At 47.8% G+C, this 23601-nt stretch overlaps 1 protein-coding gene across 2 annotated transcripts in view; it reads left to right on the forward strand.

The window, feature by feature from the left end:
• The window catches only part of LOC137420607 (gamma-aminobutyric acid receptor subunit beta-2), a 120228-nt gene that overhangs the window by 57146 nt on the left and 39481 nt on the right, over positions 1–23601 (forward strand). For both annotated transcript variants that reach the window (XM_068105814.2, XM_068105815.2), the window contains 3 exons: positions 5265–5332; positions 8004–8224; positions 10519–10601. In XM_068105814.2, the coding sequence (XP_067961915.2) occupies positions 5265–5332; positions 8004–8224; positions 10519–10601 (372 nt within the window). The remainder of the gene's footprint in view (positions 1–5264; positions 5333–8003; positions 8225–10518; positions 10602–23601) is intronic.

The raw sequence follows: 23601 nt of genomic DNA on the forward strand, positions 1-23601 counted from the left end.
ACTTGAAAGACTCCGCAATAAAACAGGTCTCACAGTTCACTCCCAGGCCTACAAGGACCACATACAACACTATAAAGATGCCCTCTCCCGCGCCCGCTCCGCCTACTACTCTCAAATTATCCACTCTGGCTCCGGAAACCCAAAAGCACTCTTCTCTACAATAAACAAACTCCTCAGCCCCCTGAACACCACCACCCAGTCATTCACAATAGACAACTGCATCTCCTTCCTTTCATTCTTCCAACGCAAAATTGAAAACATCTACAACAGCTTGACCACCGCCGCACCCGCTCCCCCTCAAACCACCTGCCCCCCCTTATCCTGCCATCCCCTGTCTCAATTCTCCCCAGTCTCCCCTACTGACCTCTCTGAACTCCTCATCGGAATGAAAACTGCCACCTGCACTCTTGACCCCATCCCCTCCAGCTTTGTCAAGGCCTCCCTTCCTGCTCTTTCTCCACTTATCATTGCAACAATAAACTCCTCCCTGTCTACAGGCATCGTCCCACCATCCCTCAAAATTGCTGCTGTTACCCCCATTCTGAAAAAACCTGGACTAAACCCTGACACCCTAAATAACTTCAGACCCATCTCCAACCTACCCTTTCTGTCAAAGGTTTTGGAACGCGCTGTAGCCACTCAACTCAAGCATCACCTCTCTGCCAATAACCTGTATGAAACATTCCAATCCGGATTCCGGTCCAACCACAGTACTGAAACTGCTCTCCTCAAAATCACCAACGACCTTCTCCTCTCCTCTGATGCTGGCAACCTCAACATTCTCATCCTCCTCGACCTCAGCGCTGCCTTTGACACCATCGATCACACCATCCTCCTCACCCGACTTGAAACCACCTTTAACATTACCGGCACTGCCCTCTCTTGGATTAAATCATACCTCTCTGACAGACGTCAGTTCATCTCCATCAATAACTGCAAATCCCCCACTGCTCCCCTCCCCCAAGGTGTCCCCCAAGGTTCAGTTCTTGGCCCCCTCCTCTTTATCCTTTACCTGTCCCCCCTCGGTCACTTAATCCGCCGTCATGGTCTCCAATTCCACTGCTTCGCCGATGACATCCAGCTTTTCATCTCCACCAAGTCCATCTCCACCGCCACCCACTCTATCCTGACAAACTGCATCACTGAAATAAAATCCTGGCTTCAAATCAACTTCCTCAAACTTAACTGTGATAAATCTGAAATAATCATCATTGGCCCAAAAACGCTCACCAAGTCCACCCATAACTTTGCCCTCAACATCGACGGTTTCCCAGTGTCCACCTCCCCTCACATCCGGAATCTTGGCATCATCTTTGACCAAACCCTCTCCTTCGACAAATACACTAAACAGATCACAAAGACAGCCTTCTTCCACCTGAAAAACATCGCCCGTCTCCGTCCATCCCTCTCCTCTGTGGCTGCAGAAACCCTCATCCACGCCTTCATCACTTCCCGTCTGGACTACTGCAATAGCCTCCTTTATGGTTCACCCTCAACAATCACCAATAAACTCCAATACATTCAGAACTCCGCTGCCCGTCTACTCACCCATTCCCGGACCCGTGACCACATCACCCCCGTCCTTTACAAGCTTCACTGGCTCCCCATCTCCCAGAGAATCCAGTACAAAATCCTCCTCTTGACCTACAAAGCCCTCCATAACCTGGCCCCATCCTACCTGGCTGACCTCCTCTCCAGACACACTCCCACCCGCAACCTCCGCTCTGCTGGTACCAACCTCCTGACCCCCCCCATCCGGACCAAATTTAGATCCTGGGGGGACAGGGCCTTCTCCATCGCTGCTCCCACCCTCTGGAACTCGCTACCTCACACCATCAGAGACTCCTCCTCACTCACCACATTCAAAACATCACTCAAGACCCACCTGTTCAACACTGCATTCAACATTTAACCCACAGCATCTAACCCCTGACTATCTCCTCTCCTTCTCCCTCCTTTGTGCTTTGAATATTTCCCTATTGATTCTTCTTTTTTTGCAATTGTCTTTATGTTTTGCTATGCGTTATGTTTTGCACTCTGTCAAAGCGTCTTTGGGCTTCCTGAAAAGCGCTATATAAAATAAATGCATTATTATTATTATTATTATTATATATTATATATAATATATATATATATATATAATTATATTATATATAATTATAATTATAATTATATTATAATTATATTATAATATTATTATATATTATAATATAATATATAATATATATATAATATAATATATAATATATAATATATATAATATATATTATATATATATTATATATATTATATTATAATTATATATATATAATTATATGTTTTATATATATATATATATTAATATTATATATATATTATTATATTATATATTATATATATATATATATTATATAATAATAATATATATATTATTATATATATAATAATATATATATAATAATATATATAATATATATAATATATATATATTATATATATTATAATAATATATATAATATATATAATATAAATATAATATATTTTATAATATATTATTTTATATAATATATATTTATATTTATATATTTATATTTATATTTATATTTATTTATATATATATTTATATATTTTTATATATATATATTTCTGACTTTATTATTTTTATTATTATTCTGACATATTTATTTTCCATATTTCTGACTTTATCACTTGGAAATCTATACATCTTATATTTCCCAGATTGGTTTGAACAACCAAAAGCAGAACAACCAGTCATTTTGTTTGGCAATAAACAACATTCCCGTACCAAGCTGACGTTCACGCACGGTGAAGTTAGACACAAAATGGCGCCACGAAATCACGTGACCAGAAATCTCGGGTCAGCGCATGGCGCAACTCTCTTTATACAGGGACTCTAGTTCCTGCCATTGTTGTACTTAGGGCAAGAAATCAAAATTATTACAGGTCGGAAAAACTTTACACCGAGGGGAATGGCGCAAGGCTTCAGATGGTCTTCATGACAACGCCGATGTTACAGACTGAAAAAGTAATTGTCGTAATTGTCCCAAATCGACCACCTCTTCAAGGCCCCCAATTCATCCAAGTTAATGGGATCAGGTGGGAGAAAAAATTAGGCCCAAGTCTTCATGAACCAGCTGGCCAAGCCTGATGTTCGACTGAAGGTGGCAGGAATTTGGATTTTGTTCAGGGTGCTGATGATAGCCTGGGTTCGGCTTAGCGGTTAGGGTGCCGGCTTGGGATCCTAGGATCCTGGGTTCGAATCCCGGTCGATTACTGAATTAACGCCAGGGGGGTTGACTCGGCCTGTCATCCTTCCGAGGTTGGCAAATTGAGTACCAGCTCACTGGTAATTCCCTGTGTGTGCAAGAGGCGACTAACAGGGTTGGCGGCAGGAAGGGCATCCGGCCATAAAACATTGCTTCAAAAAAGGGGACCACGGTGCCCAAAAAAGGCCAACCCCTGCTCTGCGGGGAAAAATGGCCTCTAAAGGTGGTTCAGGGTGCTGATGATTTGTTACCTATTCTTTGTCGAAGATACTGTGGAATCTTTAATGTCCGCCAGCAACCGGTGCCGATAGACAACAGGTCCTCTGGCTTAATCTCCTCCCAACGAATTAATCTCTCCTCCCAACCTCGTGCGGAACACCAGGAAGGCAGTTTATAGCTATGTAGAGATTCAAACCCTGGCTTGACAGCTCAAAAGAGAATGCAGTCATCTCTAAAGTATTCTGGCAGCGCTCCTTCATGTCCCCAATATGTTTGGTAATAAATTGCCAATAATCATCTGCACCAATGCATTCAATAATTGCACCTGCAATAATAGAATTATGACAAACCCCACAAAAAACTAGAGTTCATAGAACACCTTGCCCCGTGCAGTCTTGAGAAAACGGACATGGGTAGGATCCGCAAGCGTTGAATTTAATTGGTCGAAATGATGTAAAATGCTGTAATTTTTCATGCAAGTACGGTACCGCTAAACAAAGGTTTTCAAAAGGACCGAAAAGGTGATTTGTGCAACATTGTTCAAGTATATAATTCAATTGAAAGAAAATAATGATAAAAAAAATAAATCAGAAGTTTACCACCATTGATGCAGCGTCTTTTACACCACCTTATTTAACACGTTACATTAGTTATTCGTGCCTGTTTGTGTCCCTTATGACTGTTAAAAACCATAAACTTCTTGTTTGGAACACTTTGGCAGGCAGACAGACAAACAAACACTTTTACTAGTACTTACTTTTTCCACATGCGAAATTTGCATTTATGTTTATTTAAATTACTAGGGCATGCCCGTACTATATCTATATCTAAAATTATATCCCCCCCCTCTATTTACATGAAATGGTTTGGTCCAAAGCGAACGGCTTGCGAGTGGTGACAATCCCCCCCCTCTATTTACATGCAATGGTTTGGTCCAAAGCGAACGGCTTCCGGAGTTTGGTAAAGAAATCGCCATCGCGTGCACAAACGCGCAGGAAAGCGAATGAATCGCAAATTCGTTTTTATTAGTTGTAAAACATAGTTTAACGCCAACATAGTTTGCAAACGTGAAATAAATGAATACGCTCTCAAATGTGCCATCCGAGGCAGAGTGTGCCCGCCACGTTCGGCACACGCGATCGTTCGCTGCTCTCTGATTGGTTGAATCGTTTTTTGGACATAGCTCGGTAAGTAATTGTCCGATTAATATGAAACCTTGAAAAGGCACATCCTCGGGTCCCCAGCAATATACCTGGCAAGTTAAAAGTATATCGGACCCGTGGTTGTCGAGAAACAGCGGTCACAGACAAACGTACAAACGTACAGACAGAGATTACTGGAATTATAGATAGATACAATGGACTACATAAATGTTTAATGATATTTGTTATATTATATCACCTTTATCTATCAATATTGTTGAAATGAAGATCAAATAGCTGTATGTTGAAATATATTGAAAAAGTCAAAACTTTACATGGGGTGTACTTACTTTTTCACGTGACTGTATATGTTGTGTGTTCTGCACATGACCCTGGCTGCAAGACGCAAACCGAGCGATCGTGAATCGTGTGTATCACTTGCTCAAGCACCTTGGTGCGTGCAGTTTCTGCTGCTTAGCCCATTATCCTGACTGGATGGCAAGTGGCAAATGGACAGGTTGTGTAGTGGGAAAACATAGTTGGGGAGAGATGCTGATAAGAGTGGAGCATTGGTTTTGATGAGTTCACGGCCATATGATTTATTTTACTATTTTACTCTTCTCCTTCTATGTTCAAGGAAACCCGGTGGAAGTGGGAATGAGCATCAACATCGCCAACATCGACATGGTGTCTGAAGTGAACATGGTAAGCTGGGTGCCGTAACTATTTCTGCTCTCATACCCAAAGAGGCCGACAATGCTGCCATTCACAGTCGGTGTCTGTCATGCTGGGTCCAATGTTTTTAGGAAGCGAAATTTCCTAATCACTGCCAATAGGATAGGACAGCGTCACACAGACAAAGAAAACATTCTGCTGAAGATGTGGCAGTAGTAGTTGGAGAAGCCTGTTGGGAAATGCGTCAGGAGGTTTTAAATGCACATAAATTATAACGAGAGATACATTGAACAAAATGTTTGCCTAATGTGAAACGGATTAAATATACAGCTCCTGTAATTTCCATCCTGCTTGGGAAACATAATAAACACTAAAATCTGATTGCTTTTCATTCCCATCGTAGCCGGCACCGTCCCACCAAACCATAACGAGGCAGCTGCACAGAGCAGAGAAATTATTCGGATTGTCGTTTGTTATTGTGTTTTCGATCCAGTGATCTTTTGATCAAAAGTTCGATATTGAAACCACTGCCAACCAACACATGGCAGGGTTGGTCAAGGGGCCTCTTTAAAAAAATTTTTAACTTTAAAAAGTATTAACAGAATACTCAATATTTAATTACGAGCAGAAGCCCGTGGTAAAAATACCACAATATAAAAAACAAACAAAAATGAAGCCTTTTATTCTTGCACTGGTTAAAGAGCTCAAAAATGGGAGGATATATATTTCTCATCAGCAAATAAGAAAAAATTCGGAAGCTATTGAGGCAGCGGTTTGTTGCCAATACACCACCCGGGTTCAATTTTTAAAATCTCATTGAACAAAATTACAATTTTCCCATAGGTTTGGATTAATTTGAAGCAACTTTTACTTCAGTTTTTTTCTCTCCGAGGAGCGTTTCTATGTTTCAGGGAGATAGATAGACAGTATTTTCTAATTTTAAATATATATATATGTTATACTGAATATATACTCATGTGTATCTTGATATATATATATATATACAGTATATATACAGGGTGGGCCAAAAGTAACCATAAATAGGGAAAATAAACACTTTTATGAAATTACTCCAAATACCGTAAGTTTTGCCGATTAACCTCTCCAATGACGTAAAAATTGGCTTCATCGGTAAACAAGATCCCAGATGAGAAGTTTGCGTCATCATTCAATTTGCTTAATACCCATTCACAAAATTCCATCCGTCTATCCGGGTCGTCTTCACTCAGATGCTGCGCCATATGCAATTTGTATGGATGCCATTTGTTTGCTTTCAAAATGCACCTGATACTCGATCTGCTGACACCGCTTTCTGCAGACAACCGTCGTGTACTTTTTAGGGGACTCCGTGTAAGCGTTGTTAGTATTCTGTCCGTTGTATCTTCATCTGTGGCTGAACGTCTGCGACCACTTTTAAAAACCCTATGTATGGCTACTTATGGCCCACCCTGTATATGAAGAATATTATAATGTAATACAGTGTATTAAAGAGGAAATGTATATAAACTTTACGAAGAGTTGGAAGAATGTGGATTAGAAGGAAATTCGGCATTACGCATGCTTTTTTTTTTTCACAGCCAATCAGAGAGGCCAAAAATAATACATGAATGAATGAATGAATTAATGATCGTTTTAAGGCCATTTTTCCCCGCTAGAGCAGGGTTTAGCCTTGCGGGCCCCATGACCTCATGGTTCCCTTTTTGAGGCAATGTTTTTATGGCCAGATGCCCTTCCTGACGCCAACCCTGTCACCTCTTACGATGCGCAGGGATACGGTGTACCTATTCTAAACCGGGGTACACACCGTGATCATTCATCCCAGAAAGCTGGTACTCAATTAGCCGACCTCGGAAGGATGACAGGCTGAGTCAACTCCCCTGGTGTTAATTCAGCGATCGACCGGGATTCGAACCCAGGATCCTAGGATCCCAAGCCGGCACCCTAACTGCCAAGCCAAAAATAATACATGGCTGCCCCTATATAAATTATCGCACCTTTTTAAAATACATGAGTGAGCAGCCTACACTTGCATAAATAGTCTGGAGGGACGGGGCATGATATCATTGACAAAAAAAAACGTTCATGCAGTTCTAAGTTCCTTGTTCACCGAGTGTTTGGTTACGCTTTTATTGAGGTAATATTTATTGAGTCCAGCAGTCTTGCCAATAGTTTGCCTCTCATGAAGAAATAAATAAATATTTCTAAAGGGTACGTAAAGGTTTGAGTTAGTTATGGAAATACCATTTTTAACTAATGTCCTTTTCTACCCCCAAATGACCCCCAATTTGTTTATACTTTTCACCGTTTTCTTCTCCACTTCGATTCCCCTTTACTAAATCCACTCTCATTTCCATTCTTCCTTTATTGCCGATGATACATTTCTTCTTCCTTTACCTATTGCCGTATGTACTCATCTGTCCCTTGTACAATTCCTGCTATTTTGCATCATGTTAAGTGTTTCGTTGATTTGCTACAAGGTTTATAAAAAATACTTTTTGGGTTGTTTAAGGATTATTTTGATGTTCATCTTTCTTGATGCTTCCATTCTGTTTCATTTTTGGTATTGTGCCATATTTTACTCAATTACTTCCGTCATGATAATTGGCCGGTGAACTCAACAACCTGTTTGCGATTTTCTAATTTGTATCCGTGACCCAGTTATCGACGAATGAACCCACTTTTCTCATAACTCCCCTCCCAGGATTACACCATAACCATGTATTTCCAGCAGTCTTGGAGGGACAGACGCCTTTCTTATAAGAACATGAATCTCAGTTTGACTCTGGATAACCGTGTCGCTGATCAGCTCTGGGTTCCAGACACTTACTTCCTCAATGATAAGAAATCCTTTGTACACGGAGTGACGGTCAAGAATCGGATGATCCGCCTACACCCCGACGGAACCGTTCTGTACGGGCTGCGGTAAGTTTACACACCGCTGGTTCTTAGCAGGTAGTTATTTTTAGTGATTTTTGAAAGGGTATCAATTTATGGGTTTAACATCATTCGAAAAAAATCGTGAAACCCGAGGATGTACAAACAATGATGATGTGACTTTTTTCATATGGATAGAGGCTCATGAAAGATAGTTGTTTTACACTTGACCTATGCTGATATGGGTGGGACAGGCCACATAATTGACTAGAGTGTAGAAGTATTTGCACATTTGTCAAGGGGTCAGCATGAGATGGCAATGAGCTACCATTGTAAACGCCTTGGTGGCCATTTATTTATTAGAAACGAACAGGGGGGATGGTTAAAACTGGGAAGGTAAAATTGAGAAGATAAGAAAGGATGATAGGAATGAGAAATGCCGAGGGTAGCGGTGCGAAAGGAGTAGGGTAGAGGGAGAGAGGGAGAGGGAGAGGGACAGACGCGTAGAGAGAAAAGCCTGTGTGGAGATAGGAGTAAAGGAAGGGAAGGTTTCGTCAAAATATTCTGCCTCATTTGCATCCGTAAAATATGTATAAGCCGAATGTACAAATGTGTTTGTACATGTACAAATACATGTACAAATACATGTACAAATACATGAATGTACAAATACAAATGTGTTTGATTAAATATAGATATAGTGAGCATCAGGCTTCAATTTCAGCAGATGCTCACTGATGGGCTTGTTTGATGGATGCCAGTGAAACAGTGGGGGTGAGGAAGGGCAAATGGAAAAGGATGATCAGAAGATATGGGACCACATGAGTGTCAGTAGAAAACCAAGGGTTTCTGTAAGCTCTGGGGCCCTCAGATTTTGGTCTCATGGAGAACCAGTTCAGATTCTGTTTTTGGGTGTCTTCGATGCCGCAGCTGGCCACAGTTTTGTGCTCAGCTGTGGATGCACTGGAGTTTTGTGCCAACAATTTTGTGCTCAGGATGACTTGGATGCTACAGTTTTTGGATATGTTGGATGCCACAGTATACTAACAACAACAATATTGTCGTTGGTATACTAAAAATAGAAGAAAACCTTTTTGGCAGAACACGAAAAGGGCAGAGGGACCAAAACCAGAAAGGATGCGGTAGAAGACAGGTAGACCACCGACCTGTCTGCAATGGCAAAGTGATGGGCACACAGACTCAGCTCCATCATGGGATTCCAATGATCTTGAAGGCCTTTGTTTCCTCGGTGTCAAACCGAGCAAGATGTTAGGTAGGGGAGCCAGCCCCGAGAGGAGAGCAGTACTCGATCAAGCTGGAGATAAAGGCCTTGTGGTTGGATAGGAGTTCAGGTGTGCAAGGAAGGACTTTGTACGACGGTAGATGCCCAGTCTGCTTTTGAGGCCAACTTAGAAGTGTGGTTTCCCTAAGTGAGCGCGATTCAAGAATTTGAATGACTGAACTTATTCAAGACAATTATTAAGGAAGCGATGCGTTGCCAGACGATCATTTTGGTGAGACAGAGTAAGCAGACAGAGTTAGTGTGAGATTTGGCAGGAAATGTTGTTTTCCATAGTTCATCCATCGCAAGGAGAGTTGAAAGTTTTGACATCACCTTTTGGATCACGATTTAATCTTTTCTGTTTCGATCAACCCCACTTTGCTTCCATCTCCTTGGCATTTTGACGAAAGTTAGATATATTCCAGGTATGGCCTGATTAGAACACAGCAATGCACGTTTTACGGTTAGAAACAATCATTCGGTTTAAGGCGATCGATAGAAAAGCTCTGTGTAGTCAATCAGTACTCCTTAGTGAGCTGGAAAAGCAAGTTTAAAGAAGGCTTACCAGCTGCTTACAGGTGCACCATGGTGGGTAAGCAAGCGAGTGTCTTGGTGGACGTGGTGTATTCCTTTGCCACCTAATACGGAAGAGTTCATGAAGGCTGGCTGGTTTATAAGTACATCGCAGGAAACATGTGATGTGGGTCATATGGATAACAATTAAAAAGGAGCAAACAAAGAAAAATACAACAACTGATAACATCTTTACACAGAACAGTACAAGAGACTGCCAAGTACCAGAGACCCTACGAAGTATATAATTTGTTGAAATGACTCAACGTTTCAGCACAACTGAAACTGCATTACTTTGGTAAAGAAAAACATCTTCCTGGTAAAGTGGGAATACTTATCGTCTGGAGCTGACCTTACCATCAGCTGAACATTGATGGGTTACAAATTTTCTCCCGGAGCCAATTGGTTTCCCCCCCCCCCCCCCCCCTTACACCGTCACCATGGTGTAAATTTGTTGAGCCATGTAATTGCATGGCTCTTTTTGCAGTATCACCACCACGGCGGCTTGCATGATGGATCTGCGGCGCTACCCACTCGATGAGCAAAATTGCACACTGGAGATCGAGAGCTGTGAGTCGAACTGCATAATACTGTGTGTGTACACACACACACACACACACACACCTTGTGCAACTTAGATTTAGTTTTATATACCTTTTGATGTACACATGATGTATACACAAACTCTAAATGGAATATGAAAGCATAATTTATCAAATTTTGTTGTAAATGTTATTTATAGTTGTTACATATTTATGTGAATGTATGTGAATTACTATTCAGGTCTTTGCTTATCAATGTGTAGTCGATTAAGGGTTGTTGTGATTAAAGGGTCAGGAGCCCTTCTGGGAAAAAGGAGACCGGAAACGGAAGAAGAAAAGACACGAGGTCTGGGAGAAGCGACGATTCTTCTTCTTCCTCGCCCAGCTCCGAGGAGAGTGGGGATCGAGATTGAGCAGCGTGGAAAAGCTGCGTTCCCCAAGCCCGTCTGGCGAGAGGAGTTACCGGGACGTGTAACTACCCTTTTGACACGTCAAGTTGCCGTGGGTCCGTGCACGGACCCAGCGTCCGGCACAGTTCGCCGCACCGTCTACAAGGACGCGTACGGGTCGCACTTTGGGGCCTCGCGTGCATTGCAAGCGGCGCTTGCTTTGCCCACTTCGCTTGGCCAGGAGGGGTGTGCTGCAGCCGTGGTTCCCGGTACGGTACGTGCCCGGTGGAAGCACGTCCGCCCGGGGTTCGTTCAACCGCCCGTGTGCGGCGAAGCCGACCATCATCTTGGTCAGGAGGGGCCCAGAAACATTGTGAGGGACAGAGACCAAAGGGGTCGTGAGTACCCAAGGGGTCGGGAGTGGGGAAAGGGGACACACGTATGTAAGATGGCCATCTTAATCATCTCGGGGATTGATTGTTGATTGTGGATTGTTGATGGTTGATTGCTCGGGGAATATATCATTGATTATTCCGGATCCTTGGTGTGGGGTTTTTTCTTGTTTGGAATTCATATTGATTGCGTTACGAAAGCGCATACATAATAAATCTTTCTGGCGGAGTTCCTCTCACGGTCCGGGGGTCACCGAGACCAGGTAGTCACCGGGAGGACCACGTAACAATAGTAAAGAACAAAGGCACCTGGCATTGCTGGGTAACGCAGAGTCGCTTTGTGATGGGGATATGATGAGAGAGGGGGAGGAAAGGGAAGAGAGGAGGGGGAGATAGGGGGTGGGGAGGATGGAGGTGGAGGGGAGGGGAGGGGAAGGGGGGAAAGGAGGAGGGGAAGGGAGGGGGGAAAATGGAGTGAAGGGGAGGTCGGAGGGACGGGGTAGGATAGGGGAAGGCAGCGTGAGAGAAAGGAAAGGGAAGGCAGTGCCATAGAATATCTTATATGAGGGTTTGGCAAACTTAACAGGTGCAAAAGAACAAAATAATTGATAAAGCATAAAATTCATTATGAATGTGTAACTGTCTCCGGGCGTCTCCAGGCGTCTCCAGGCATCCCATTCAAATAGAATATTGCGATGCTACGTGCACGACTTGCTTACCAAGAAGAGAAGCGGACAACGCAGGTAACAAGAAAGAGTCTTTATTGGAAGAGCTCCACTGTAGCACTGAGGAGCTCGGGGCTGCGAGCCCCGTGTAAATCCCGAGGCCACGCCTACCCCTCGGGCGTGGCCGACGCCCACTTGGTGCGCGGAATGATGCCATCACGCCAGTGAGCTTTCGTGTCCGCCAAAAGCGCCCCCCCCAGAATTCCCGCTCACCTGGAGGGCCAGTTTGCGGGGCAAACGGATGACCCGGCCGAAGCGCCCTCTGGCGACTGGCAGCGTCCGGGGTGCAGGGATGCCAGTTGGGATGCCTCCGGCTGCACCCGGGATGGGTGCAGGACCGGGGGGCGGCGGGCCTGGGCGGTGCCGGGGGTCCGCCCGCAGGGGGGCGGCCCCGACGCGGGGGCCGAGCCACCCGCGGTGGGTGGTCCACGTCGATGTGGGCCGGCTTGAGGCGATCCACTGAGATGCGGTCGGAAGTACCGCCGATGTCCAAGGTGAAATGTTTCACTCCGGTCTCCAGCACGAGAAAGGCCCGTCGTACGGGGGCCGCAGTGGTGTCCGGTGGGCGTCGTGCCGGACGAAGACATACTCCGCGGTGCGAAGCTCCGGGGCGACGTGCATAGGTGGGTGCCCGTGGTGCGCCGTCGGCACCGGGGCGAACCTCAGGGCTGTCTCCTGCAGCGCGGAGCGCTCCTGCGCCGCGGACCATGGTGCCGTGGGGTCGGGGAGGAACTCGCCCGGCACCCGCAGCAGTTGCCCGAAGACCAACTCCGCCGCGGATGCGCGCAGGTCGTCCTTGGGCGCCGTCCGGAGGCCCAGCAGGACCCAGGGGAGCCTGTCGACCCAGCCGCCGTCGCGGAGGGTGGCCCGGAGCGCGGCCTTCAACGAGCGGTGGAACCGCTCGCACAGGCCGTTGGCCTGGGGGTGGTAGGCCGTGGTTCGGTGCAGCTGGACCCCGAGCCCCCGCGCGACCACCCCCCAGAGCTCCGAGGTGAACTGGGGGCCGCGGTCGGACGAGATGTCCGAGGGGGCACCGAACCGGGCGACCCAGGTGGCGATGAACGCCTGCGCGATGTCCGCCGCCGTCGTCGCCGCCAAAAGGCACGGCCTCCGGCCACCGGGTGGTGCGATCCACCATTGTGAGGACATGGGTGAAACCCCGCGAGGGGGGCAGAGGTCCCACCAGGTCCACGTGAACGTGATTGAACCTACGTTCCGGCACCGTAAACGGGGCCAATGGGGCCTGGGTGTGTCGGTGCATCTTCGCGCGCTGGCACGCGAGGCACGTCCTGGTCCAGCCGCGGACGGCCTTCCGGAGGCCATGCCAGACAAACTTGTCGGCAACCAACCTCTGGGAGGCCTTCGTGCCCGGGTGGGACAGGCCATGGATGGCGTCAAAAACCTGGCGCTGCCAGCCCGTGGCACGATGGGGCGAGGCCGCCCGAGGGAGACGTCACACAAGAGGGCCGTGCCCGCGCCGTCGAACCGCACCTCGGTGACGTGTAGGCCCGTGACGGCGGTCCGCAAGGCCTGGACGCCGGGGTCGGCGGCCTGGTCCGCCGCCATCCAGGCATCGTTGATGCCAAGGTGGACTGCGTGGGCGACGGACCAGGAAAGGCAAGCCGCCACCGGGTTGTCCTTCCCCGCGACGTGCCGGATGTCTGTCGTATATTCGGACACGGCCGAGAGGTGACGCTGCTGCTGGGCCGACCACGGCTTGGCGACCTGGCCCATCGCGAAGACCAGTGGCTTGTGGTTGACGAAGGCCGTGAACGCACGGCCCTCGAGCAGATGGCGGAAGTGCCTGACCGCCAGGTGAAGCCCGAGCAACTCACGGTCGAAGGTACTATAACGGCGTGCGGGCGGGCGAAGCTGCCGGCTGAAGAACGCCAGCGGTTGCCAGGCACCACGCACCCATTGCTCGTGCACCGCACCCACCGCGTAGTCCGAGGCGTCGGTGGTGAGGGCGATCGGGCGCCGGGTGCGCGAGCATGGTGGCGTTAGCCAAGGCGAGCTTCGCGCCTGCTGCGTCCATCTGCTCGGTCCAGGTAACGTCACCTTTGCCCGGCTTCCCTCGGAGGGCCTCGTGCAGGGGGCGCAGGAGCTGGGCGATGCGGGGCAGGAACCGATGGTAAAAGTTTACCATGCCCAGGAACTCCTGGAGCCCCTTGATCGTGCGGGGGTGTGGAAACCCCTTCACCACCTCCACCTTGGCCGGTAGGGGGACGGCCCCAAAAAGTCGATGTCGGCGATGCCGAATCGGCACTTGGCGGGGTTCACGATGAGGCCATGCTGGCCCAGGCGTTCGAAGAGCGTGCGGATATGGTGGAGGTGCTCTTCGCGGGACGCGCTGGTGACGAGGATGTAGTCCAGGTAGACGTACATGAAATCCAAGTCGCGCAAGACGCTGTCCATTAGTCGCTGGAACGCCTGAGCCGCATTCTTCAACCCGAAGGGCATCCGAAGAAATTCGAAAAGTCCGGATGGCGTGATGACCGCCGTCTTCGGGATGTCCTCCGGCCTGACGGTAGCCGCGTATGAGGTCCACCTTTGAAAAGAAGGACATGCCCGCCAACCGGGCGGAGAAGTCCTGAATGTGGGGGACGGGGTAGCGGTCGGGGGTGGTGGTGTCGTTGAGGCGCCGGTAGTCCCCGCACGGTCGCCATCCCCCGCCGGGCTTTGGCACGATGTGGAGCGGCGATGCCCAAGCACTCTTGGAGCGCCGCACGATGCCGAGCCGCTCCAGCGTAGCGAACTCTGCTTTAGCTACCGCGAGCTTCGTCGGCTCGAGGCGGCGTGCCCGGGCGTAGACCGGTGGCCCGGCGGTGGGGATGTGGTGTTCCACCCCGTGCTTGACGGCCCCCGCCGAGAAGGTGGGCCGCGTGAGGGCCGGGAAGCCAGCGAGGAGGCGGGTGAATTCATCCGCTGCCGGAAGCGTACAGATCAACCTGGCCGGAACCAAACCGCTCAGCAAGCCGCTCGGCGAGCCGCTCGATGAGCCGCTCCGGGAGCTGCTCAACGAGCCGGGCAGCGCGCAAGCGAGCGAGCTGAACGTCTCGGCCTGGACGAGCCTTCTGTGCTTTACGTCCACCAACAGCCCATTTGCACACAGGAAGTCCGCGCCAAGCAGTGCCATAGGCACGTCGGCAGTGACGAACGACCACCGGAAAACCTGCCCTCCGAACCGCAGAGAGAGGCAGCGTTTTCCGTATGTGCGTATGGACGTACCGTTGGCAGCAAGCAGCACGGGGCCCCGGCCCGCGGTTTGCTTGTCGGACGTACCGGCGGGAACAACACTCAACGGCGCCCGGATAAGGTGTCTGTTATGAACAGTAGGCTGTTTGAACGGCCGGCGCTCAGTGCCACTACCGAGGGCCGGCTCGGGCATTTCCCGACCTGCCGAATGAGCACGGCGGGCGACACTGCCGAGCCTCGTGGCCGAACTTGGTGTGAAACCGGCACCAGGCTTGCGGTTTTTTCCGCGGCGGCGGAGGTGGGCGTGGCGTGGCGTATGCCACGAGGCGCCCGTCGGGGTAGGGGTGGTCACCCGCAGGAGGTTCAGCGGCCACGCGGTGCATCGCGTAGTAGGGGTGGTCACCCGCAGGAGGTTCAGCGGCCACGCGGTGCGTCGCGTAGTAGGGGTGGTCACCCGCAGCAGTTTCGGGCTCGGAGTAGGGGCGTGCAGCCGCAGCCCCGGGAGCCGCGACGGCCGCACCGAAACTCACCCGCGTGTCCAAAGCCGCGAAGAACTTGTCGGCCTCGGCAGCGAGAGCTCGGGGTTCCGTTATCACGGAACCGGCCAACGCGAGGCGTACTCGTGCCGGCAGCTGGCGTCGAAATAACGCTCGGAATAGGAAATCCGGGGTTTCGTCGCCCATCAGCGACAGCATATGGTCCATTCGGACCGACGGTCGCGTGTCGCCGAGCTCGGGGAGGTACAGGAGGCGGTCGGCTCTTGCGTCCTCTGTGAGGCCAAACGTGGCGAGGAGGAGACGCTTGATCGCCTCGTACCTGTGGTTGGCTGGTGGGTTCCTCAGGACAGACACGACGCGGGCGGCTGTGCCGGGCCCGAGGGAGGCGACCACGTGGAAGTACATGGTCTCGTCGCTCATGATGCGCCGAAGCCGAAATTAGGCCTCGGCCTGAACGAACCAGACCTCGGCCTGAGCCTCCCAGAACTCGGGGAGTTTGACCACAACTGCGTTGTTTGCCATTGCTATGGCGTATTCGGTTGGTCAGCTACGGCTGAGCCAACGTCGGGGTCACCAAATGTCGTGCGATGCTACGCGCACGACTTGCTTACCAAGAAGGGAAGCGGACAACGCAGGTAACAAGAAAGAGTCTTTATTGGAAGAGCTCCACTGTAGCACCGAGGAGCTCGAGGCTGCGAGCCCCGTGTATATCCCGAGGCCACGCCTACCCCTCGGGCGTGGCCGACGCCCACTTGGTGCGCGGAATGATGCCATCAAGCCAGTGAGCTTTCGTGTCCGCCACAATATAAAACCATCCGTCGTTTTCAAACAGCACGTACTATTTTAAAACAGATTATAACATGGGCTTCCCTTAAGGGATGCGACTAGAGTAGACAGTCGACCTGCAGCTGGTACCAGTGCCTCCCACCCATTCCTCATCCCACCCAATTCCCATTCCTTGTCCCTCCCCATACCCTGCCTCCTCCTGGACTTCCAACCCACCCCTTCCCTTGCGTACGAACAAACATCGAATAATATCACTCAAGGCTGAGCAAAAAGTCATCTATAATGTAATAATCATCTATAATCTGTAATGTAATTCTAATTTCAAAAACAAAATCCACTGTGATGAAAAGTCAATGACACTGCTTGCAACTGTATCGCCATGGCTAACAAACATCGATTGAAAAAGGAAAGGCTTGCTTTTATAGCATTATTTCACAAGGCTCTATATACACGATGTGGGCAGACATAACAGCGGTGAACGAAGGAGCCTTTATCATATGTAATCCATAATACTACGGTATATAGATTTCCCACTCTTTTAAAAATATCAGAACTTTGATTATATAATTTAATTAATCCATGAGAGGGCATTGTGGAAAATCACATCAAATAACGCATAAAATCGCTCGAAACCCCTAATTAGAAAACTAGCACCTACAATAACGATGTATACAGCGATTTGTAGGTATGAAGATCAGACATTCGATGACGTGAGCGAGGAAAGTGAAAATGTAAATTTTGAGCACTTAATAATGCAGAAACCGTTGCGGCCTCTTCCAAGGCAAGACATTTCGGAGCAGGCCGAAAATGCACAAGACCCATGCGAGAGATAGCGTACTGACCTAGAATAAAGCCTGTTTTATTTCAATTAAATAAGGCAGTTAATTTTCTTCAAAAAGGGTGTTTAACACACCCAAACTCCCAGTTTTCAAGCACAGGGTTGACTCTAAACTTGACTGCTTAGAGTCTGAGGGCCTAGTTGAGAGGATCAATAAATCTAAGTGGCGCTCTCTGATTGTGCCTATTTTGAAGCCGGATGATTCAGTTAGAATATGTGGTGACTACGTCTACCTTTAATCAGGCAGCAGTGGTTGACCAATATACTATTCCAAAGGTGGATGATCTTCTAGTGCTGCGTTCCGCAACCATTTTAGCCCAGGACCCAATAAAAAACCCAGGCATCCAGTCGCACCCCATCGACCCCCCCCCCCCCATCCCCCACAAACCGTCACGGAAATATCGATTGCTTATGACGTTAATATCTTTGTACAGTAGTACAATTCGTAATTGAACAATAAAGTAAAGTGACGACAATCATACCAAACACTGTCCTTATTTTGTTGTTATTTTGTACGGATCTCCACGACCATGAGGAGAGAGAGACTGACTGTTTCTTCCTTTTATTACAAGAGTACAGAAAATCAGTTATGTTCAGTCATAAAGAAACAAAACACAATAAAAATGGTCTCAAGGAAAAGTTATTATCAAATCATCATCAAGTGTGCATATGACATCATTAAAAACCCATTTTTCTTTAAAACATGTTAAATTCTTGTTCATTTTAAAAAACCGGTATTCTAGCTTTAGTCTTGCATTTACAAGAGCCTTAAGGGTGAGCAGTACATCATATGACGAGTCAGAAGCGTTTCCCATTTTTTTCTTCCTGGATTTATAAATTGCAAACTTGGCCTGGCCAATTAAAAAATTCATTAAAACCACATTCCTAAGGGAAGACGGTCCTAAAACACCATAAATAAAAACATTGTGATTGAAGAGGGAACCAAGCTTCACAAAGCGTTCCTGAAGGAATGTAAAAAGAGGTTGCAATCGTTCACACTCAAGGTATATATGCGGTAGGGTTTCAATGGATGCACAGAAAGGGCATAGATTAGAGTTAGCAGTAGAAAACCGGTTCAGTAAAACATTATAGGGTAAAATCCAGTGTACAAGTTTCCATTGAATATCTCCAACATACTTTGGAGTAGGCAAGAGATAAAAACTTCGCCAATTGGGGCAATTGGGTGGTATTGGGGGTAAAACATCCCGCCATCGAAGCCTCGGGTGCTCAGAAAATGTTTTTGCGTATAAAATTTTAACGTACGCGTTGTACAAAGTTTTCTTTGGAAAGGCGGGAAGGGATAATGCAGTATCATCAGGGCTGTTCAGGCCAGGGGACAGATTAAGTGGCGGGCTGAAGACTAGGAGTTTGGGGAAGTCACCCGCTGTTTCCTCGGGGGAAGGGCCAAGTTCCTCGCAGGTATTACGATACGTTGTGGATATCCCTTGAAGGAACCGAGAGATGATCCTGACAGATTTTATTCCGGTTTTTTGTGCCACAGCGGCAGCACTCAGCCGGCAGCTCCCAGACTCTGTCATGAGGTCTTTCACTCGCAGCAGCTTGGCATCAACAAAGCGTTGAACGAGTCCCCTATTATTCAAGCTGTTTTCCAGGAAGGGGTTGTAGCATAGGGGCTCATTCAACAACATTTCCATGTTGTATGTTGCCATTTCACGGGAAAAGGACAGGGCTTGCCAGGCGTTCATCACCCCTTGGTAAAAGGTGGGCAGCAAGGATGAATCGATTTGATGAGGGTTCATCAAGAAAAGTTCTCGGTCGTAACCCAGCTTGCATGTAAGCTGTAATATGCAGTTAGCCAGAGGCCTCCAGAGTAGGGCTTCATCTCCATATACAAGTTGGCGCACGATATGAAGCCGGAAGACCATAATCCGGCTGCGGATATCAATAAGACCTTGGCCACCTTCAGTGAGTGGTAAGTATGCCACGGGGGGTTGGAGCCAGTGTTTCCCGCTCCAGAAAAAGTCGACAATGCTCTTTTGCAGTGTAATAAGAAGGCTCCCGGGCGGTTGTAGGCATATCATCTTATACCATAGCATAGAGGCGACAAGATTGTTAATGACGAGAGTTCTTCCGCGGTACGAAAGTTGAAAAAGAAGTCCTTTCCAGCGGGCCAGTTTTGCCATTACCTTGTCTGGTAATCCCACCCAGTTCTGCTGCTCAAAGGTGTTGTCTCCGAGGAAAATACCGAGGTATTTAATGCCACTTTTCTGCCAGTTCACTCCTCCTGGTAGGACAATTGGCGGGCAATCTCCAGGTCCTATCCAAAGGGCTTCACTCTTCTTCCAGTTTACCTGGCCTGAACAAGCCTGACAATATGTTTTTAGTGCCTGAGCCACCGCAGTGACGTCAGCACTATTTTTTATATAAATACAGACATCATCTGCATAGGCAGAGACTTTTAGCGGTGTGGTAAGAATTGATCCAGTGAAGCCAGAAATGTGCGTACGTAATTGGAGCAGAAGAGGTTCGATGGCAAGAGAGTATAAAAGTCCAGATAGCGGGCAACCTTGCCGTACTCCCCGTTGTACAGCAATGGGGCTACACAATACTTGATTAATTTTAAGAACACTGGATATATTACAATACAAAAGTTTAACGTACGAGATAAAAATAGGTCCAAACCCAAAATTCTCTAAAACTCTAAAAAGGTACATGTGGTCAATACAGTCAAAGGCTTTTCCTTGGTCAATAAAAAACAGACCAACATTCATATTAAAATTGTTACAAAACCGAATGGTATCACGGATAAGAAAGATATTATTAAAAATAGTATGTCCAGGAATACAAAAGGATTGATGTTCTCCTATTAGTACATTCATAAAAGGTTTCATTCGATTAGACAAGGCTTTGGCTAAAATTTTATAATCCGTACATAAAACAGAAATAGGACGCCAGTTCTCTATAAGTTGAGTGTCCGCTTTCTTAGGAATTAAGGTGGTGACTGCTCTCCGGCAACTCCACGGCAGTTGTCCATCCTCTAAACATTCATTCAATACCCGCAGTAGGTGAGGTCCAATGGTGTCCCAAAAAAACTGGAAAAATTCACTTGTCAGCCCATCCAGTCCAGGGGCTTTATCAGGTTCCAAGGCCTTCAAGGCAGCGGTGAGCTCAGGTAACCTAAGAGGATCCTCCAACTGCTGCTTCTGATCCTCCGCCAATGTTGGAAGGTTAGAAACAAGTTCCGATATTGCATCCTGGTTAATGTCATGCCGCATAAACCGTTGTTTAAAATGTTTCCGGGCACATTCCCTGATTCTGCCATCTTCATAAATAGTCCATGGGCCAGACCAGATATCGGTACCACCCGAGGTGGCAAAAGTTCCATGGTGCCAATTTATTTGTTACACCCATATAAGTAAAATAATATGTGATAGCAATTCCAAATGGGTAGCTTTTTCATTTTTCTTGCAGGAAAGCTGTTTTTGCATTAATCGCGATACCGCAACTCCGCGCTGTTGTTACTAGTATCATCTTCCAAATCATTTTTTTAGCTGAATAGACAATGTAACATGCTTAAATATCTTAGCAAATGGATGTTTGTAATAAGGACATGTATGTTATACTATATAATACATATTCTTGTATTTATTCATGTGTGGAAACTAACTTTTTCTTCAGTTTTAGTGTCTTAGTTAAGAACAAAATATATGTTGGATGCTGGCAGTGTCCAGTTTTCTTCCGTATTCCGTATACTTGGCCACTGGTGGATACTTCCTGGTAGGTGAGGCAAGAACAAGAGGTATTGCACCACCACCAAAAACAAAGCAGAGAAGTATTGATGCACCACCACCAATGCTACCAGCATACAACGCTGGACAACGAGTGGGACCACCACAGAGCAAAAGTGCAGATGCTGACACTGCAGCTGAGACTCAGCTCGCCAAAGAGAAGAATCTTGTCTGGGTCATGGCACGCATGTCGCAACAAGAAGAGCAATCAATCAGCAGCTGGACAGGCTTCAACATCCGGACTCGAGATGACGTGACAGTCATTCCAGACAATGTAGGCTACCTGCCTACCATTAATGCTCCAGCGACACAAATGTCGACTGTCAATGAAGTGCTAAACCAGTCACTGAACATCATGCACACCTTGGACCTGACAAAGATTGTCTGTGTCTTTGACCAGGCACTGTATGCAAAGGCTGTGGAGATTATATGGAAACACCCTGACAAGTTCCAAAACACCATCATCACCAGGCTCGGAGTATTCCACACCATCTGCACACTGATGGGAATAATAGGGAAGCGATTTCAAGATGCTGGATTGCGAGATCTCTGCATCGAGTCTGGTGTGATCGCAGAAGGTTCCATTAATGGTGTCATGGATGGCCGCAAGTACAACAGGGCAGTCCACCTACACAAGAATGTCTATGAGGCACTCACTCGACTGGCCTGGAAGGGTTTCCTCTCGTGGCTGGAAGCCACTCACGCCAACGATGTGGTCCACATGGATGAGACACTGAGGATCATTGACAGCCTCTGCAAAGATATCTCACAGGCATCCCTGAAGCAGGTCCTCGGTGACCGCTCATGCGCACGCATCATGGAACTGTTTGGAATATACCTCGAGTTCCTCAGAGGTGGAAACGGCAGCCTCTCAGCATTCTGGATGCCGTATCTGGACATTGTCGAGATCTTGCTGGGTCTCATTCGAGCATCAAGAGAGGGAGACTGGGTGCTACACCTGGCATCAATTCGTGCAATGATCCCATGGTGCTTCGCATATGACAGGCTGAATTATGCACGCTACCTCCCATACTACTATGCCCAGATGTCCCAGCTGCCCACCACACACCCAGACGTGTATGCTGAGTTCATGCGAGGGGGATTCTCAGTTCAACTCGGTCCCAACAACCCCTTCGGAAGAATCCCTGTCGACCAAACGACCGAAGAGACAGTTAACAAAGACACCCAGACGGCAGGAGGGACAAAGGGGTTCAGCTTGAAACCAGGGGCTGTGAGCAAGTACTACCTGACAGCTGAGTACAGGACCATGTATCTGAGAGCACTGAGGGACATGATAGGTCAGGGCAGTTCCAAACTGTCTCATCCAGATATACATGCTCCAAGGATCAGGAAAGACGAAACTGCTGTCAAGTCCCTCATAGATCTCATGGAAAACAACTGGCTGAATCCAATGTTCCCTGACAACACTGACCTGATTGGTCTGTCCACTGGCACCATGGCTCCACCCGACGTGGCCAGGGACCTTCTGAAGGCGCTTGAAATAGGAGAAGAAGCGTACCAGACATTCAAGAAGACAAGGTTAGATGAGGATCAACCATCTGTCAAATTCCACGACAAGATGTCCAAGCAAAGCCTGAAGACATTCGCCAATGTCACCACAAAGACATCCCGTGGAAAGAAAGCACAAGATGTTGTTCTGAAGGCAGATCGAAAACTGTTCAGCCATATGATCCTTGTCGCTGAGAGCAGAAAGGTGAACATGAAGGATGTCCTGGCCCACCCACTAGGTCCGTTACCGTGGGCACTGGCAAATGCTGATGGATCCCTACGAAAGACGAACAAGGCCGCAGTTGCCAGGGAGCTTGAGAAGAATGTATCTCCTGCAGACACTATCCCAACACCTTCGACGTGCATCATTGATGGGATGAGTCTGGTGCAAAAGATTAATGGAAACAACAAAACCTTTGCACAGCTAGCAGAGGTGGCCTTGTCTAGGGTCCTGCATGAGTGTGGACAGAGTCAGAGGGTTGACGTGGTATTTGATGTTTACCGCCAGCCTTCGATCAAAGATGCTGAAAGGCTCAACCGTGGTGCAAGCACAGCCCTTCAGTACAAGAGCCTTGCAGGGGGGCACAACATCCAGCAATGGAGAAAGTTCCTGTGTAGCGCCTGCAACAAGACCAGCCTCATCAAGTTCCTGGTGGAGCAGTGGAAACTCCCAAGGTTCCAAGAGATGCTGCATGACAAGGAACTGTATGTGACTTGTGAGGAAACATGCTACAAGATAACAGAAAATGAATGGGTGGAAGTGTCAGAGCTGCAGTCGACACAAGAAGAAGCGGATACCCGTCTGCTCCTGCATGCATTGCATGCTGCAAATGCTGGCTCAAAGGCAGTCGTAGTCACAGCTGAGGACACTGATGTCATGGTGCTCTGTGTAGCCTTCCAGAAGGAGATCCCCTGCCCCCTCTACCAGAAATGTGGCACACAGAACCG

This window comes from Myxine glutinosa, chromosome 2 (assembly GCF_964187855.1).
Source record: "Myxine glutinosa chromosome 2, kmMyxGlut1.1, whole genome shotgun sequence".
In the NCBI taxonomy this organism is placed as follows: Eukaryota; Metazoa; Chordata; class Myxini; order Myxiniformes; family Myxinidae; genus Myxine; species Myxine glutinosa.